The sequence below is a fragment of the Candoia aspera genome, chromosome 17, assembly GCF_035149785.1.
Source record: "Candoia aspera isolate rCanAsp1 chromosome 17, rCanAsp1.hap2, whole genome shotgun sequence".
NCBI lineage: Eukaryota > Metazoa > Chordata > Lepidosauria > Squamata > Boidae > Candoia > Candoia aspera.
In genome coordinates this window covers 4,154,498-4,173,427 of record NC_086169.1, presented here as the reverse complement: position 1 = coordinate 4,173,427, position 18,930 = coordinate 4,154,498, and the positions used below count along the sequence as shown (strand labels likewise).

Below are 18,930 nucleotides of genomic sequence, written 5' to 3'. Positions count from 1 at the left end.
GTATCCATGGTTTAATAACTTACTATATATTTATAAATATATTGTTATTTATATAAGTGGCTTACCTAGTTAATTATCGTATCCATGGTTTAATAACTTACTATATATTTATAAATATATTGTTATTTATATAAGTGGCTTACCTAGTTAATTATCGTATCCATGGTTTAATAACTTACTATATATTTATAAATATATTGTTATTTATATAAGTGGCTTACCTAGTTAATTATCGTAGCTGTGGTTTAATAACTTATATATTTATAAATATATTGTTTATGTAAGTGGCTTATCTAATTAACTATGCTAGCTGCGGTTTAATAACTAGTACTGCTAATACAGATCTTTTTCCCCCCCGTTTATTAGAAATTACAAGTAATGCTTCTTCCAGATGGGTAACTGTGTTAATTTTACCACAGCAAGCATTCTGTGAGTCCTTAAAAACTAAGCGATTTATTTCAATTTAAATGTGTGTGTATGTAGTTCATTTCGGGGGTGGGGGGGCACTTTTGGGAGGTTATTAAGCCCCGATTTGGGAGGGAGATTAAAACTTGCCCAGTCCCATTAGGACGATGTACTTGAGATGTACAGCTGGGAGCTGCAGCCTCAAATTATCCAGTGGGGTTGAACTCGGGTTTAAAGCTAGTGGCCATGTTCACATTGTAGAAAGGGAGAGAAGACCCCCCCCCCAGCAAAATTAAGAGGAGGTTTTTCTATTCAGTCAATGAACGTTATTTACAACAAAATTGGCTAGATAGGATATTCCATTTATTGAATGCAGTCCAGTCCCCATGCCCCTTAGGGATGAACGTCTGGCAGAGTCATGATTGCTGACCGTTTTGACGCAGGAAAGCAGAAAAAAGACTTCAGCAGCATCCACATTCCAAGGAAAATAAAAAGTTGCAACGGTTCAGTCCTGTCTTGGGTTGGACGCAGGACGCGCCACACCCAAAGCGAAAGGTTTCCCCTCTGGGCTGCCTCCAGCTGGCACTAAATCAGAAGCCTGGAAACCCTCCGCCGATGAAGTATTCCTTCCCCGCCCTACTTCTTCTCAACGGGATCTATGATAATGATGGCAGCCCAACTGTAAAGACCTGAAAAGATACACAAATACCGTGGGCAAAGCTGGCACCATCAAGCGGGATGATTTATCAACAGGTGTTGCTCTGCAAAGGGCAAAAGCAGATTTTTAATGTATGATTAAGCTTAATACGCCGCCCTTGTTGCCCTAAAAGCGACTCTGGGCAGCTTACAAATAAAAGCTATAAAACCATTATGAAAATCGAAAAAGTACAAAAAGGGGAAAAGAAAAAAGGGGAAACTAAAAGATGATCGCTGCCGCCCAGAGTCGCTTATCGGGGATGGATGGCCATATAAATCCAATATAATAATAATAATAATAATAATAATAATACTGGATAATAATATATTAATAGATAATTTAAACAATTAGAAATAGAAGAATAGATTATATATTCATTTGATTGATTGATTTCTATAGCGGCCCATCAGCAAGCGACACTGGGTGGCTTACTACAATAAAATTGCTTGTAAACCGCCCAGAGTCACCGTAGTACGAGCTGGGCAGTGGAGAAATACGATCGATCTATCGATGATAGATAATAGGTAATAAATAAGATGATAAAAATAATTCTTCCCCAGGGGGGAAATGCTGCCCCCCAGTGGCCGGGGCGCGTCATTGCACCCCCACGGCCAAGAGCAAGAGACCGGGAATAAGCTCCGCCCTGCAAGCCGAATGCATCGCACGTGTCAACGTTGCACGTCCGAATCCCCGACCCGGGGACGACGCCACCCCCCCTTACCGATGGCGAACACTAGCCGGAAGACGTCCCACGGGCTGGCGGGCATCCTTTGCTTCAACGACCTGCGGACGCCCAGGTGGACCCAGAGCCCGGCGGCCGCCAGCCCGCCGCCGCTCAGCATGCGGCAGCTGAAGCAGGACCAGAAGGAGAACTTCTTCGGGGCCGCCGGAGGCGACCGCGCCACCGCCGCGCCCCCGGGCTGGGTCGCCATGCCCGCGCCTGCCCTCCGCGGAGCAAGATGGCCGCCCCCAGGGCCGCGCCGGAAGCCGCTTGCGAGGCCGCCGGAAGTGCGGAACGGCTGCCGGCGGGGAAGCAAGGCGCGTCCGACCTCCATAAGCGTCCGGCGAGAAACATCGCTTCTTGCCGTAATTTCCGGCTTGGGGTGGGGGGGGGGAAACTGATTGTGGCCACATTTTCCTTGAACAGTAAAATAACTCCTAAACGGCTGGGCCGCAACATCAGCGATCACGAGCTGTTGCTGCTTCTGGCCGCATCTTCTAAGATTTCATTTCTCTCTCTTTTTTAATCTCCCTCCCAAATCGGGGCTTAATAACCTCCCAAAAGTGCCCCCCCACCCCCGAAATGAACCACACACACACACATTTAAATTGAAATAAATCGCTTAGTTTTTAAGGACTCACAGAATGCTTGCTGTGGTAAAATTAACACAGTTACCCATCTGGAAGAAGCATTACTTGTAATTTCTAATAAACGGGGGGAAAAAAGATCTGTATTAGCAGTACTAGTTATTAAACCGCAGCTAGCATAGTTAATTAGATAAGCCACTTACATAAACAACAATATATTTATAAATATATAAGTTATTAAACCACAGCTCGATAATTAACTAGGTAAGCCACTTATATAAATAACAATATATTTATAAATATATAAGTTATTAAACCACAGCTACGATAATTAACTAGGTAAGCCACTTATATAAATAACAATATATTTATAAATATATAGTAAGTTATTAAACCATGGATACGATAATTAACTAGGTAAGCCCACTTATATAAAAATACAAGTAACTATTCATGAATACATATATAATAAGTCATTAAACTGCAGCTAGGATAATTAACTAGGCAAGCCCCTATATTTATATAACTGTATGTTTATAGATATATAAATAAATAGCCTGCATCTATAAGAAGCTTCAAAAGGCAGCCTCAGAGGATGTTTTCAATTACATTACTTTGGTAATTCTGCACTCTATTTCCTATTCTTTTGCGATACTGTCTTGTTTTAAAGAAGTGCTTGCTATATTCCCTAATGTCTGAGCTCCATTAAGTCTTTTGAAACACAATGCCACCTTTATGAAAATTGGGGGAAAACATCAGTAACACAAATAAAAAATAAATAAAATACAATAAATTGACAAAAAAATCAAGGTACAAGGAAGATGTACCAAAACCTTTTGTTAGACAGAATAAGGTTTTTTGCCTCATTCAATGCTGTTGCCCTTTTTATAGAACAGGATGATGCCTATTGCACACTTTAACGGTTGCACAAGAACTGACAGGACAGGGAAGGAACGTGGCAATTTCGCTGTCTGTGGTTCAAAGAACTTAACATTCTTTCTGAACTTGTCTTGCTACATATGAACAAGGCTTTTATCACCACAAATCCCATCTGAAGGAGCATCAGAAAATTTGGACTGTATGTACCAAATGATATGCTTAATTGCCCCATTATTCAGTAAACGGATTTAAATGTTTATAACAGACTTGAAGTGCCAGTCTTGGCTATATATATACTGTACGTGCATGGTCAGTCTTGATTAGATAGATAGATGATTAGACAGAGGAGAGAGAGAGAGAGAGACCAAGTCTTGAACATACATATATATGTATGAATATTTTGGAGAAAATCTTTTTTTTTTCCTTTGGGAATCTGTGCCTGCTTTTTCTTTTCTCCTTATCCAACTGTGCTTTTATGCCGCACCATAAAACTGGAGGCACCACAAGCTTGCAACAAGGTTTTAATTCATTTTTCTTGGGAAACTGCCCACATAAAATGTAGAAGCCAAGATGCGCTCTGCAAAGGCTTTTGATGAAGCTCACCCCGTTAGGACTAATTCCAGATCTTCATCCATAGCCAAATTCTTCCAACACACACACACACAACCAAGGCTAGGTTTACACATCAGGGTACGCCGTGGTTATTTAACCATGGTTCGCTGAATAAATGACATTTCTCTGCGTTTATTCAACATATTGAGTGTGAGAATCAAACTCACACAGGCAAACAGCCTGATATCAGATCAGTCTGTTATCAAAACAAGAGATCATTGCTCCTGCCCCGAAGCAGGCACATTTTGTTTGTTACATCAAGTGGTTGAGAGCAAGGTGAGAAGAAGTCGAGCCTTGGTTTCACCCATCAATAAGGCTCGCATTTAATACCCAGCACTCACTGGAACCTTCTCCTAAAGGCTTCCTTAGTTTTCCTACAATAAACTAACTTATCAGAAGCACTCCTGTTCTTGAGCATCAACTGATAAAAGTTTCCAGACCAACTTGCCAGGACAAACCAGGCCCTAAGCTAGAAACAGGCAAATCGTGTTTTGTTTCAGCACGACGTGTGAATTCAGAGCCACAGGCTCACACGCAAGTCCCACGCTTGGTCCTCCTAAGAACGTGCATTTTTCTAATGTACCATCAACTGGACACCCAGACACGAAATGCACACAGAGGAACGCTCAAGGTGCTGTTTTAATTTACAAAGGCAGCTTACCAAGCAAGCCGTAGAAGGGACCGAGGGATAAACGGGCCGAAGAAGAAAATCAAATGCCGTTTTCACGGTGGAGTCACCAACACTGTGCACCACTTTGAGGAAGCGTCTGCAGAGAACGATCTCCCCAAATTTGGAGACGAACAGGTCAGAGCAGAAAGCCTCAAGCAGCTCAAAGCCCCTTTCGAGTCACAACCGTTGCTACTTTTTCCAAGAGATGGGTTTCCGGGCCACATTCTCATCCGACATGGCTGCCTCTTTAAGGATTTCCATTATCAAGGCATTTTGTCGTTGTGCTTCCGAATAGTACTGGCCGGGTTCCGGGAAGTCCTGCGTGGAGAACGAAGACGTGAGAAAGGCAAATTGAGGTTTTGAGGATCTGTGCACCATCTAAAGACACACCTGAGGTAGAAAAACTACTTCCGCCTCTTAATATAAGAGAAACCTGAGCATTTTTATGGGGTAAAATGGGTGTGTTTAGTTTGGGAGGAAAGAAGATTAAAAAAGGTGAAAGAAGGGTCCACTGGTTTGGAGTCAGAGCTCCTCTCCAGTGGTTGGGGACTTGGGGCTATCCAGATGTTACTGACCCCCAACTGACCCAGGGCAGCCGCACTGGCTGGAATTCCTGGGAGCTCCAATCCAGAAGCACCCAAATGGTAGATGCTTCCAGTGCCTTTTTCAAGAGGCATTTTTTCGCGTCAGGACATCTCAACTGCTCGAGAGGCACACAGAACGTTTTGTAAGTTATCCAAACAGCTTGTCGACTTCGCACAACAGCCAGTTTGTGCAGCACCCAACAGCAAAGCAAAATGAACCGCAGTTTTGCTCTGGGCAAGGCGGGTCCCCCAACCCACACTGCATTTGAGCAGCTCTTATCTCCTCTCCCTGCTGGCACCTGGTCCGTCATCTGCGCAGGCGAGGATGCCAGAGGCTGGACAAAGCCTTCAGGGAAGGGCTTTACCACCAAGATCCCAGTCCTCAAGGTAACGAACCAGTACTGATTTCAGCAGCAACAGGAATATACAGATAGTCCTCAACCTACAACCATTCGTCCATCGACCGTTTAAGATGCTAGTCCCTGTGGTTCAGAATAAGATCTTCTTTAAGGTGCTAGTCCTCATAGCTCTGAATACGACCTTATTTAAGATACTAATCCCTCTGGTTCTGATCTTATTTAAGATGTCAGGCCTGGTGTTTCAGAAGAGGATCTCATGTAAGGCGCTAGCCCTTGTGCTAGATCTTATTTAAGATGCTAATCCCTGTGGTTGATTTTAAATAAAGATGCTACTCCTCCTGGCTCAGAAAAGGATCTTATTTAAGGTGCTAAACCTTGCATTTCTAAGTCATACAATCTTATTGAAGATGCTAGTCCCTGTGGTTCTGATCTTATCTAAGCCGCTAGTCCTCAAGCTTCAGAATAGGACCTCATGGAAGGCGCTAGTCCTCGTGCTTCAGAATGGGATCTTACGGAAGGCGCTAGTCCTCGTGTTTTGCAGCAGCAACGCCGGAAGCGGCCTCAGGCCAAGCCAGGCGCCGGCCCCTCGGAGCGTCCCCAACGCCGCCGGGCAGCGGCGCGGCAAGGTCTCCGGCAGGGCCTCCCCCCGGCGGCCTTGCTCACCTTCCTCAGCCTCGCCGACCGCTCCTCGTCGGACGGCCACATCCGCAACAGGAGCAGCCCCCCGACGAGGATGCCCACCGCGCTGCCGATAGCCCAGACGAAGCGCGACTGGACCGCCATGGCGGGCGATGGCGCGTCTCCCCGGGGCCGGAAGCGGGAAGGGAAAAGGCGCGCACCGCCATAGAGAGCGGAGGGCCGCCCGGGCCAGAGCGCCGCGAGCGAAGCGTAGAGCTACGAAAAGGAAGAGCGGCCCGTCTCCCGGAGGCTGAGAGTCCCCAGGGGCCCCCTTCCTGGCGGGTGGGAAATCCTCCTTCCTTCCTTCCTCAGTTTCCAAGCCTCCCGGTCAGAACTCGCACTCGCGTCGCTGTAGAGGCGGGACCGCATTCCCGGCTTGTTGCGCGGAAAGTTTCCGAGGTCGCAGCAAAGGCCGTTTTCTCCTCCGAAGCTCGGATCGAAGTCCGTGGGCTTGCCTGCAAACCGGAGATTTTGGCCCATGTCTGCTAGTACTGGAAGGCAAAACTCCACGGATTTTTTTTTTTTCCATTACAAGAAATAAAAATGGAATTTTGTGTCTGTGTTTATTCCACTGCAACGCATCAGAAGCCCAGATGCCATTTAGAAAGTTCAGGGGGAGAGAAATCAGGAGCGGCTTTTTAGAAAGGCAGCCGAACTTTTCCCTTCTGAAATCTGGTTTAGCCACTGAGGTCTTGCTCCGAAGAACAGCTGCTTTTTTTAAATTCAAAGCATCATTTCCCCATCAGTCCTTTGGCTTTTAACACAGTTAATTCAGCCACGCATTTCTTGGCATAGGGGAGAAAAAAATTACACACACAGTAAATACACATTTAGGAATGGAGGTGTTGTTTTTTTTTAATTAAAAAGAGCCAACAATTTTACATTTCATTAAATATCTGGTTCAGAAACAAATCCTGAATGGATGGAGCAGAAAAATGGATTATAGGCTGCAAAAGTGCCTAGAGGCAGTGCCCTTAATACTGCTAATTCTTGAGAAGCCAGGTTGCCAAATCATTCACCAGCCCTCGCTCCTGTGCTTTTGGCCAGTGTTTTTCAACCTCAGCAACTTTAAGGTGGGTGGACTCCAATTCCCAGAATTCTGGAAGTTGAAGTCCACCCAAGTTGGCTGGGGAATTCTGGGAGTTGAAGTCCACCCAAGTTGGCTGGGGAATTCTGGGAGTTGAAGTCCTCCCATATTGGCTGAGGAATTCTGGGTGTTGGAGTCCTCCCATCTTAAAGTTGCTGAGGTTGAAAAACACTGCTTTAGGCAACATTGCTGAGCTCTGTTGAGTCTGGTTGCAGGACCAGGTGGAACACCTGGCCGAGATGATTTTGGCTCCGGCAGTTGGCAATCTGACCAGGTTTCTCCGAAGGAAGTTGGAGGAGGAGGCAGCCATCCCAAATCATGGATATGATTGGCATCCTTTGGGGTCAGGACTTAACTCCTTTTTGTCCGCCCTCCATGTGATAATCTCCCCTTTCCCTTAGCTCATTAGTTTTCATTGGACTTTCCATGAGCGCAGAAGGGGATTAGTATCCTGGGCATCGTCGACCAGCCGTTTTGCCCCACATCTGATGGTGACTCTAACCCGCGTTCTTCTCAAGCTTTCCTTCCATCTGCTTTTTTCCTGGTTACCCAACCCAGCCAAAGGATGAGCTGCCCTTACTGACTGCGTCTCCTTCAGCTTCCGAAAATTGGGCGAGAGCCGTCTGGATTCGAGAGAAGGTGAGCCAGCAAAAGAAGCGAGGGGGGTGGGAGGCTTGGGGTCAAAATCAAGGTGTCATTGCTGCTCAAAGCTGCTGGAATTTGCTTATCCACCTATCTGCCCTCTCCGACATCTCGTACACTAGAAGATTGCGTGTTCGGACGCTGGCTAGGTCTCTCGCGGCTCCTGTCTTAACTGGCTGGGGGATTCTGGGAGTTGAAGTCCAGACATCCTAAAGTTGCCAAGTTTGAAAAACACCGATCCAGCAGTTCTCTGCATTTTTGCAGGCCAGGCACGATAGCTGCGGCTTGGGCAAAGGCAGATTTTCACTTGTGTCTGCAATTGCGGGACATACTCTCTTGCAAGCTAGAATGCAGGCCAGCTGTCTCCTGTTGAGGATGCACCACCCCACCGTGGTGTGGGGTGGTGAAGGAAGTGAAGGCTGATCTACTCTCTTCTCTTCTCTTCTCTTCTCTTCCCTGCCACACGAGGATGACCTTGCCGAAAAAATAAAGTCCTTTTGAGATATCAATCCAGACATTTATCTCTTAGACTCTAATCCGCCTTAAAACACCCCTTGCTTAAGGGCTTGGGGCGGTGGTTTTGAGTAACCCAACCCATGGAAGAAAACCAAGACTCAGTCTTGCTTATTTCCAGCTCCCTAATTCTGAATATTTATTTCCAGGGCACACAAAAAGAAGCTTGCATCTAGCCCTGAGCTGCACAATCAGGCCCAACGTGGGGCTTAATGAGCTGTGTGTTCTCACCCTTTTAAAGGACACGGCTAATAAAAACAGACCATGGCTTTGTCTTATGATTAAGTAAACCATAGCTTAGCCTGTGAACATAACTATAATCTCTCCTATAAAGCAGCAGATTAGCTTGGAAGCTTGTCTCCAAAAGGGACCGCTGGAGCCAGCAAGGGCTGCAAGAACAGCTGTGAAAAAATGGCATCAGCTTAGAAAAAAGCATTAGCCCTTTTTTAAATAGCCAAATGCATGTTTGAAAGACATTCTGCCTTGGCTGAAATAGGCCAGGGTGTGCCACGCCACCTCAGTGCCGAGAGCACCTTTTCTTTTTTAAAACATTAAAAACAGGTTTCATGTTCCTACACAGAGTTGTATGCCCAGTAAAAATTCAGCAGCTTTTTGGCAAAACTGACCAGGCTGAAGGTTAAGCAGCTAACTAGTAAATGTCTAGATATTGTAGGATATTGTTCTCTTATTATCTTATTTATTTATTTACTATCCCACCTTTATTACTTTTATAAATAACTCAAGGCGGTGAAACATACCTAATACTCCTTCCTCCTATTTTCCCCACAACAGCAACCCAGTGAGGTGGGTTGGGCTGAGAGAGAGTGACCGGCCCAAGGTTTTGTTAGTATTGTTAGTCGAGGGTGGCAAAAAAAAAATAAAATCCAGATTCTGATAGCGCTTTTTGGGTTTCAGATTTGATTAATTAAAATTAATTTTAAAATGAATTCAAAGGGTCAGTTGGAAAAGGTGCTGTCAGAAATTTACAGATTTTTTTTTTAAAATCTGTTAAATCGTGTCTGATTCTCAGAGGCTGCCTGGACAAGTCCCTGCAGTTTTCTTGGCAAGGTTTTTCAGAAGTGGTTGGCCACTGCCTCCTTCCCAGGGCTGAGAGAAGGTGGCTGGCACAAGGTCACCCAGCTGGCTTTGTGCTTAAGGCAGGACTTGAACTCACAGCCTATCAGTTTCTAGCCTGATGCCTTAACCACTACCCCAAACTCTCTCTCAGTAAATTTCTAGTAAGGAGTAAATTACTTGTAAATTTCTAACAGCTAGTCAATTTCATTTTTTTTTTTTTTGGCATCCTAGGGAAGAATAATTGCCCTCAAGAATTTTGTCAAGGGGCAAAATCTTTCCTTCCTTGCAGAAAACCTTACTAGCAGTTTGGGTAGGATATTTAATGGTTCAGGCAAATGAAATATACTGATAATGGGCTCAAGCATTCTTCCGTTGCCACTTGTCAAAGGTGACTTTTCTTCTTAAATTCAAACTGGAAACAGTGAGGCTGGGAAGATGCTTCCTCGGAGGCTTTGCATGTGACCCTTGCAGCCTCCCTGTGCTCCCAGCATAAGCAGGCTTTAAATTAATGAACTCCAATTCCCATCATTCCTAGCCAGCCCAAGAATGCAGGAAATCACCTCTGATGGACTTGCACTTTTAACAAGGATTGGATTGAGAGATGGATGTTCCTGCAAGCATTCCCACCTGGTCTTGTTGTGTTGTTGGTTTTTCCTCTGCTTTTATTTGTGAACTGCCCAGAGTTGCTGGGAGCCAGGCTGTGTACAAATTTAATAAACAGACAAAACATACAGGCAGTCCTCGTTTAGCGACTGCCTCGTTTTGTGACATTCGCAGTTATGACAGTGATGAAAAAGTAACTTTGCAACCAATCCTCGCATTTATGAGCTTCACAGGTCTGTAAAGCAAAGGAAAGCTGAAGTAAGATCACATGCACAGCTGCAGCTTCCCGCAGTGACCACTTTGCTTAATGACTGAGTTGCTGGTCCCAATTGTGGTCACTAAATGAGGATGACCTGTATCTGGTTTTGCTGCCTATATAGATGCGATTGTGATGGAAATTGTGAGGAACTGTCAAAATCCTACAACTTCGGCAGAGGTGCACACTCCCTATCAGATGCCAACGCAAGACCCAGATCCAACTCCGAGCAGCAAGCCAAGTCTAAACCCTGATCAGGAAATGCAGTGGAGCTTGGTGAAAGAAGATTGTGCCTCCTCTGATCTTTCTGTCAACAGGCAGGTGAGGCTAGAATGCTTTTCACAGTTGCATCTCCATCTTGGGGGAATGCACCATCAGATCAAGCAACTTCTCTTTCCCAACTCATTCACTGCCTGGTTGGGGCCTCCCCGGGGGTTCAAATCAGCACCCATGTCAGTTTTTTGCTCAGGAAGATGACCTTGATGGAGATAGGCAGGAACTGTTGCCTAGCCAAAGGGGGCTGAAACATTTTTAAGTCCGGAGCAACCAGATTAACATTAGGAAGCAGCTTGGGCAGACACCTCCCTAATCCACTGGAGTGTAAGAGGGGGAGGAAATTCAGCCCATCAGACTTGTTAAGATTCGGTGATTATAGTCAATAGCAATCAAAGTAGTTTTCACCTTCCTGGGGAGTGGATTTTCTGGCCTTGTGGGGCTGACCTCCTATTTGTGCCTGAAGCAAGATCAGCTCTGCCACAGCTGAGCTGCAAGCTGGCGCACAGCGGCCCGGTTGGGCGAGGGGCAGCCAGCTGGCTTCATTCCAGAAAAGGAGCTTTGAAGAAAGGGGTCTCAGTCCCAAGGAAAAAGGGGAAGAGGGGGGGGGACGGTGATACGCTACTGGATCCGCGGTGCTCCCTTTCCACCGTCCTTTAGAAAGGCGGGACCGAGCCCTGCAGATGTATTTGGAATGGTCATCTGTAACCCGGGCTCTGCTCTCAGGCCGACCTCTCTGGCGTTTGTCCCCAGCTCTTCCTGACCCCTCCGCAAGGCCTGGGGTTGGATCCTTCCAAGATCCTCCCTTCGGACCTGAGCAACAGCCCCCCTTGTGAAGAGATGTCCTTCCAGGAATTCCCGGAAGTCCCGGGCAGGGGCGAAAGCCTTCCGGCTGGGGTTCAGGAGCCGGAGCGGTGGCCTTTCGAGAAGAGCCCTCGTGAAGATCTTCCACCCGAGAAGACGCGTCTGCCCTCCATCGTGGTGGAGCCCAGCGAAGGGAGCGATGTGGAGAGTGGGGAGCTCCAGTGGCCCCCGGAGGGCTTCCTGTTGCTGGACGGGGCTGAACGAGATGAGCTGCTTGCTGAAGACGAGGAGGCGCTGGAGGCTGGTGAGCTCAGGGTCGGGAGAATGGCTGGCAGTGACTTCATCCTGGCCCCCTTGGGTAGCTGGCTGCCTATTGTCTTCCTGGGGCCCCTGGGAATCTTTTCCAGATGCTCCCTGGAAGCTCCTCCAGGCATTTCTGGAAACCCTTCCAGGTGTTCCTGGAGAGCTCCTCCAGGTGTTCCTGGAGAGCTCCTCCAGGTGTTCCTGGGAAGCTCCTCCAGGCATTTCTGGAAACCCTTCCAGGTGTTCCTGGGAAGTTCCTCCAGGTGTTCCTGGAGAGCTCCTCCAGGTGTTCCTGGAAAGCTCCTCCAGGCATTTCTGGAAACCCTTCCAGATGGTCCTGGGAAGCTCTTCTGGGGCCCCTCAGAAACTCTCTCCTGGATTTAATCAATGCACCAGGTAGACATGGGATGATGGTCCCTACTATTACTTTTAAAAAATATTTTGGCCATCTGCTCCAAACACACTATCATGCCTTGGAAGGGGGCTGGCCTGCTTGCCAGTACATAATTCCTTTGGGGGGGGGGCAAATTCCTTGCAGCCCTGATGGGATCACTTCTCACTGTTGCAGATGATCTCTGTGATTCATTGGCATGCACATTTGCCTTTAATGCTTATTCTGGGCCCACCCTGACTCCAACTGTCCGTCAAACAAACCCAACCGTGAGCCAATTCCCACCCTGACCAGCTTCGCCATCGTTTAATTTCATATCCATTTTCCGCTCAGCCCAGGTCCCAACCCCGAGCCCAGAACGATCCCGTTTCCTCAAGAGGACGAACACGTCCCAGAATCCGTTTGCAATCAAGTAACGCAGATCCGTGCTCCTTAACTTCTCCTGTTTTTATATTTTTAGGGTTGTCTTCTTTTGAAAGTGATGTGGAAGAGCTCTTTCTGTAAAAACTGAAGTTTGCTTCGCCTGCAATAGATGGGACCGACCGATACTGTCATAACTTCTGAAAAACCAGAACGAGTCTCCTGGTCCAGGCTGGGCCACTCACCGGTTCCACATAGCGAGCTTTGAGATTGTAAAGGCGTTTTCTATCTTGGCTTAGTCTTCTTCACCAATCTCCTACACCCATCGATTACATTTTCTTTTAAAGGTGCTTAAATCTGAATGCAGGTCTCAGAGGCACACGCCCCTCTTTTCTTTATGTGTTTTGGCCAAGCCTTTTTAAAGGAACATTCATGCTGTTAAGTCAAGGAGACAGACAGACAGACAGAGGCAGGGCAAAAGGAACAGAATACTTTGCTTTTTAAAAAAAACTCAGCCAGTTTGAGTTTACTAAGATGCAATAGCTCTAAACCAGTGTCTCTCAACCTCAGCAACTTTAAGACTTCAACTCCAAGAATTCCCCCAGCCAGCAGGAAATGGGCACCATATTCCAAAATTTAGAAAGTTAGATTAAGTATTATTCTAAATAATAATTTATAATAATTTACTAAACTTGTATGTCCCCCAGTTCTGAATGACCCTGGGTAGCTCCCAGTAATCCAACAAAGAAATTGCAATAAAATCGGTAAAAGATAAAGGATGGCAGCTTTTTTTAAATCAGACCACTGGGTTCTCAAGTCTAGAACAGTGGCCAATACGTAAACTTATAATTATACTTATAACTGCTGTAAAGAAAGTGGAAAGCTGCTTCTTTGTAGCTTTTCTCTTTCTGGTCTTTCTCCTTTACTTTTCCCCCCTTTCTTGCATTTTTAGCTGATTTCTCTTTCTCTTCTTTTCCTGACATTTGTTTGTCTTAGTTTTTATTTTCTTTTAAAAAACCTTTAATAAAATTATATATAAAACAATAGAACAATGGCCAATATTTGGGTTCAAGCATTACCCTAACCATCATATTTGGTTTACTGCACTATGAAAACACAGCTCCTATTGTTTGTAAACTAGCTTTTATGGTGGCTTGTTCCACAAATCACAGTTAAGATCATGGGTTAGCACAACGGACAAGACTTCTTCACTACAAGAGGGATTTTTTTAAAGCCCCACCTGGTTATCCTTGATTAAAAGGAGGATCATTTGCTAAGATGGCCTGTAAGATACCCCAGGACTGCTATCTGTGCCCTCCGGTAGCTGGAACAGAATTAAATTCATGGAACCGTTTAAAAAGGTAAAGTTTTCCCTTGACGTAAAGTCCAGTTGAGTCCGACTCTAGGGGGCGGTGCTCATCTCCATTTCCAAGCCAAAGAGCCGGCGTTTGTCCGAAGACACTTCCTCTGTGGTCATGTGGCCAGCATGACGACACGGAATGCCGTTACCTTCCCGCCAAAGCGGTACCTATTGATCTACTCACATTTGCATGTTTTCGAACTGCTAGGTGAGCAGGAGCTGGGGCTAGCAACGGGAGCTCACCCCGCCGCGCGGTTTCGAACCACCGACCACCGCGTCCCCATGGAACGGTTTATGCTGATTTAAAAAAACAAATAAAGCCAATTTTCCATCTATAGAAGCCGACGCAGCAGCAAGTAAAATTATATATATAGTGAAATCATATAGTGAGTTTAACAACCCAGAGATCACGACAAGCCAGCTTTTTTCTTCTTTAGCCCCACCTAAGCCTCTTTTCCAGCAAGGTATGAGCAAGTGCATTATGGCTACCGTGACCGTATTTTCTTGGAAAAAATAAAGGACAAGGCTGAAAAAGGGGACAATCTGGAAGAGACTCATAAGGATAAGAAAAATGGTTTGTTTATGGCTTTGCTTTACAAAGGGAAATCAAAGAGCCCAAACCAAGAAAATAAACAATTAAATTAAATACATCTAAAGGACTGGCCTGTATGATAAAGGGCGTATGGGACTGTAGTTATGGCTCTAACTAGATTTCACCCAACACCCCATGCCGGTCAGATCCCACCAGAGGCTCAGCAGGCTGCCCCACGTCGGACGGGTCCGGGGCCCTTTGGCTGAGCGTGTAAGCAAAGTACGAGATGCCATTAATGCTGGCAATCTCCTGGATGCTGACATTGGCCCCGCCGGCCGTCTCCAGGAACGGCACCCTGGCATCAGGGTCCTCGTCGGAGATCTGCAGCAGGCACCCGCCCGGGCTCAGCACTCGCAAGCACTCCGCTACTAAGCGCCTTGCTCGGTGTGGGCAGCCCCGCACCACCGAATCGCAGGTCCCTTTGTCAAGAATGAAGTGGAAGGACCCCGGGGCAAAGTGGTGGGACAGCTGGGTGGCATCGCCCAGGTGGCAATCCAGCTCGGAAAGGGGGTGGCACGGTGGGGGGCTATCCCGCAGCAGCCGAGCAAGGCATTCAATGGCTGGAGCGGAGAAGTCCAGGCAACAGACGTGCACCTGGGTGGGCGAGCGTCGGTAGAGCTCCAGGCCGAGGGACGAAGTGCCGCAGCCAACATCTAGGATCCGGGCCTGGCCAGGGGGCAGCCCCCGAAGGACAGAGCCAAGAAGCGGCGAGATCTCCTTGTATCCAAAGAACCAGTCAAACGGGCGGGGGGTCCCGGCTTTCTCCTTCCGGGCGTAGAAGCGGTCCCATGCTTCGCGCTGGTCCATGTGCTGAAGCAGATCATCTGCAAGAGCGGGGAAAGAAATTGAATGCGCTGACCCCACAGAAAGAGGCCCCTCTTTTTCTAATCCCTTGAAACTCGAAACAAAACACAGCTTTGCTTAGGAGCCAGTCCCTCGCCTTTGGCTGAGCTGAGTACAGGCAGTCCTTGCTTAACCACCATTTGTTTAGTGACAGTTCAGACTTACGACGGCGCTGAAAAAACTGACTCACGACCGGTCCTCACACTTATGACTGTTGCAGCGTCTCCATGGTCCTGTGATCACGGTTTTAACCTTGGGGCTCCCAATCACTGCTCACATCCTCCCTGGCCAGCGAGGACAGGGAGGATGGGAATCGGAGCTCCGCAACAGTAGACCCAAGGAGAGGGGATTTCTAAAACCCCAGAAATCCAGCTCGAAAATAAGAAGTTGGATTGGAAGTAGGAGACCCAGATCCTGCCGAAGGCCTTCTCTTGGTTGCAGAAGCTCCTGAGGTGGTGTTGAGGAGGTCTCACCCACCTCACAGGGGTGCTGTTGTGGGGATAAATGGGAGGACGGAGTGCTACATCCCCCCATCTTGAGCGCTTGTATGGCGGGCAGGGTATAAATCTAACAAATAAATAAATATCAACACACACACACCCTCTGCTTTTGGACAAACCAACGTTTTCCATTCAGTTCTGATGCATAAAACCAGCACGTTAAAGATCTAACCCAGTGTTTCTCAACTTTGGCCACTTTCAGAAGGTGGCTGGGGGATTCTGGGAGTCGAAGTCCGCATGTCTGACAGCGGCCAAGTTTGAGAAACCCTACTCTAACCCTTCCCTTCTGGCCCTTGCTTTGTTTTAAATGCTATTTATTTTTCGTTTCTCACCTCTTAAAAGCCCATACGCCCCCACAAATTTGTCCTGTTCAGGGGAAAAGTAAATCCATAAGTAAACGGCTCCGTTATCGCACCGTTCTGCCTTTGAAACTTCATGAAACGCCCCACACCTTCAGGGGCAAAATACAATTTTGCTTCCGTTGCCTTGATGCTAAATGCATTTGTCTGAAACCAAGACACCAGGATACAAAGCGAAAAAAAGTCACCGGCTGAGCATTTCTGAGGATCAAATGGTGCAGAAACCATTAGAAAGATTCGGGGGCGAGAAATGTCTGACGCCAGCCTTCCCCAATCGACTCGTTCCCGCTGATCCCTCGACCCACCTCTGCTCAAAAACCCACTTTTCTGAGACCATGCTGCAGAAACCAGGAGGGGAAACGGAGGGCGGAGTTTTGCATTAGAAAAGCACCATCAACCAGCCTCTTCCCCAGTTTGTGTCTCTGGGCTGAGAACGTCTTGACAAATTTAGCATCCGGCTTCAGATTCAGCGGATCCAGGTTTGATTTTGTAAGCTGGAATGCTTCGTTTTAAGCGGAGAGCTCAGCCCAGCAGCCCCCCAAAATAAAATAAATCTGCTTCTTCTCACCTGCCCATCCAGAGAAAGGGGTGGACAATGCAGGGCTCGCCTGGACCGGGATCCGCCGCCCAACGGAAGGTCTTTTCAGCCAGGAGATTTTTGCAAAAGCCGCAGCTGCCATTTCCCAGGGAGGGGAAAGGAAGACGGAGGAGGAGCTAAGGAGGCCATGCAGAAAGAGAAGATGGCTGAGCAAGCAGCCCTCTCTTCATTCATTAAATAATCGATTGATTAAATTTATCCACCGCCCAATCTCGTGTGACGACGACTCTGGGCGGTTTACAATAAATCAAAGAATAAAAATTCATCATGCAATATAAATATGAATAAATATAGACTACAACGTGCAAATATTATTTATTATTAATTGCGCACTTCAAAAAAATTAGTTCTTATCAAAAGAGCCTGCCTAGAGAATAAGAAACACAATCGAAGAAAATTAAAAAGAAAGTGCGAAAAAGAAAAATAGAAAATAAAGGACAAAGAGAGAAGAGGGTAAAGGGAAAGAAAAGAACAGTAAACATGGAATATAGACACCCACCATTTATTTATCTGTGCAAATGGGGGCAAACGGGTGCAAGCAGGAGAGACAGACCTGAGGGGCTGTGGGCAGATCCCTAAGCAAAGGATTACCCTCAGCCACCTCTTGCAAGGAGCTTTCCATTCAATCTGTTTTTTGAACCAGGTAGATTCCTCCCAGAGGGAGGTGCACCGTTCCTGGAGGTACTGCAATACCAGGCCGATGCTTGGAGTGGACGGAGCAAGCCCCTATTCCATCTCCCAGTCCCAAAAATCCATTTAATATGTAGTCCTCAAATAGAGGACGTATCAGATATTAAACTGATAAGAACAGATACTACACTTGATCTTAGCCAAAAGGCCGAGAAGCGATACCTTCCCCACCTGGACGGCCCCCAGGACTCTCTTGTGGGGGGCCCTTCAGGTCTCGGGGAGCCCGGCTGCGCCGCAAGGAGCTGCATCTGGGCGGGGCTCGGCCGCATCTTTAAGACCGGTGGGTCGATTCTGCCTGGCTCCCTGCTTCGGCTGGGCTGCCTTGGTACCCCCTGCGTGGCAATCTGGGGGCAAAACTGGGGGGTTCTCTCGCCCCCGTTCATTTCCCGTCGGCCTGGCTGGCTCTTTGAGTGGCCATTGGCGGCGCATTTGCATGCAGTGACTCATCCTCCTCCCCGTCACTCTCCCCTCTCCTGTCGTCCCTCTGCCAGCCTGGGGGGGCAGCAGCCACCCACAGCTGCAGAACAGGCCCCCCAGCAGGGGTGGGCTCCGGGGCTGGGAGGGCTTCCCGTCCAGGATGCCCCCCCAGGTCTGCTGCGGCCTCCCCTCCAGCAGGACCCACCAGCCCAGCGTGATGGGCCCAGCTGTGCCCTCCCGCTGTCCAGCTGTGGTTGAGCATCACATCTGTGTCCCCAACAGGGATGGCCTCTTTCTCCTTTCCGTGGGGCTCCTAAATCGCAGCAGGGGGTGTTTCCAGCAAGACGGATTGGGGGAGGGAAGGGAGCGTTGGCTTGTGGAAGGAGGAAGGAAAAAAAGAGAAAAAAAAGAAGGAAGGAGGAGGGAAGGAAGGAAGGAAGGAAGGAAGGAAGGAAGGAAGGAAGGAAGGAAGGAAGGAAGGAAGGAAGGAAGGAAAAAAAAGGAAGGGAGGGAGGGAGCGGAGAAACCGCCCAGAGTCCCTCTTCTGGGGGGAGATGATGATGATGATACCTCTTTTATGCACAAAAAGGCCCCAAAGCAGTTTTAAATCCCAGATTAACATTCAGCATTTCTGTCCAAAGGCATTTGGATGGATGGATGGTTGGATTACAACCAGAAATCTGACACAATGAACGGGATACATTCCCAAGGGCCAGAGCATAGACATTCTCTCCCTTGCCAGGCACTCCTACAGCAGCACCATCTGGGCTGCCAAAATCCAAGCAGCCAGTAGGGGGCAGCGTTTTCTGCATCATCGTGCTGCCCCCTAGTGGCTCTCCAGGGGTTTGCAGCCCTACCTGTCTCATCAAAGCAGGCAGGCCATCACAGGCCGCAGAGGGTGCCCGGCACCTTTTAATGATCCCTGCAGCTTAACGCATCCTCCTTGCTGTAAATACAATTTAATTACGGCCAGCAGAAGTCTGGGGACAGATAAAAGTGCGTCCTTTAAGGCTCACCGTGGGGTGGGAAAGATGGCTGGAAACGGAAGGGGGGAGGTCTCAAACAGGGAG

At 47.6% G+C, this 18,930-nt stretch overlaps 3 protein-coding genes and 1 non-coding gene across 5 annotated transcripts in view; all 4 read right to left on the bottom strand.

The window, feature by feature from the left end:
- TTC9C (tetratricopeptide repeat domain 9C) overlaps positions 1–18,930 on the bottom strand; it is a 395,268-nt gene that overhangs the window by 108,549 nt on the left and 267,789 nt on the right. The gene's annotated exons all lie outside the window — the stretch shown is intronic.
- On the bottom strand, positions 1,005–6,317 carry DMAC1 (distal membrane arm assembly component 1). 2 transcript variants are annotated; one of them, XR_010068809.1, is made up of 3 exons: positions 6,178–6,317; positions 4,563–4,889; positions 1,021–1,094 (listed from the first exon to the last, which is right to left on the bottom strand). XR_010068809.1 is itself a non-coding variant. In XM_063316574.1 (2 exons), exons 1-2 carry the CDS (start codon positions 2,032–2,034, stop codon positions 1,042–1,044), a joined length of 264 nt encoding a protein of 87 aa, XP_063172644.1. In that variant the 5' UTR covers positions 2,035–2,061; the 3' UTR covers positions 1,005–1,041. The 2 variants fall into 2 exon arrangements, 1 of the variants encoding a protein (XP_063172644.1); XM_063316574.1 differs by lacking the exons at positions 4,563–4,889; positions 6,178–6,317 and adding an exon at positions 1,824–2,061 and having other exon boundaries at positions 1,005–1,094.
- CSKMT (citrate synthase lysine methyltransferase) lies at positions 14,186–15,292 on the bottom strand. The gene has a single exon (XM_063316648.1). It carries the CDS (start codon positions 15,258–15,260, stop codon positions 14,568–14,570), a length of 693 nt encoding a protein of 230 aa, XP_063172718.1. The 5' UTR covers positions 15,261–15,292; the 3' UTR covers positions 14,186–14,567.
- On the bottom strand, positions 17,413–17,603 carry LOC134506913 (U2 spliceosomal RNA). Its single transcript, XR_010068844.1, has one exon. It is a non-coding gene; the product is annotated as a U2 spliceosomal RNA (small nuclear RNA).

What these genes read in the sequence shown, in the direction of transcription:
- DMAC1 (XM_063316574.1), bottom strand. Translation starts at nt 2,034, where the DNA reads ATGGCGACCCAGCCCGGGGGCGCGGCGGTGGCGCGGTCGCCTCCGGCG. An exon ending in CCGGCTAGTGTTCGCCATCG is followed by an intron (nt 1,095 to 1,823) that starts GTAAGGGGGGGT and finishes GTATCTTTTCAG; the next exon opens with GTCTTTACAGTTGGGCTGCC.
- CSKMT (XM_063316648.1), bottom strand. Translation starts at nt 15,260, where the DNA reads ATGGACCAGCGCGAAGCATGGGACCGCTTCTACGCCCGGAAGGAGAAA.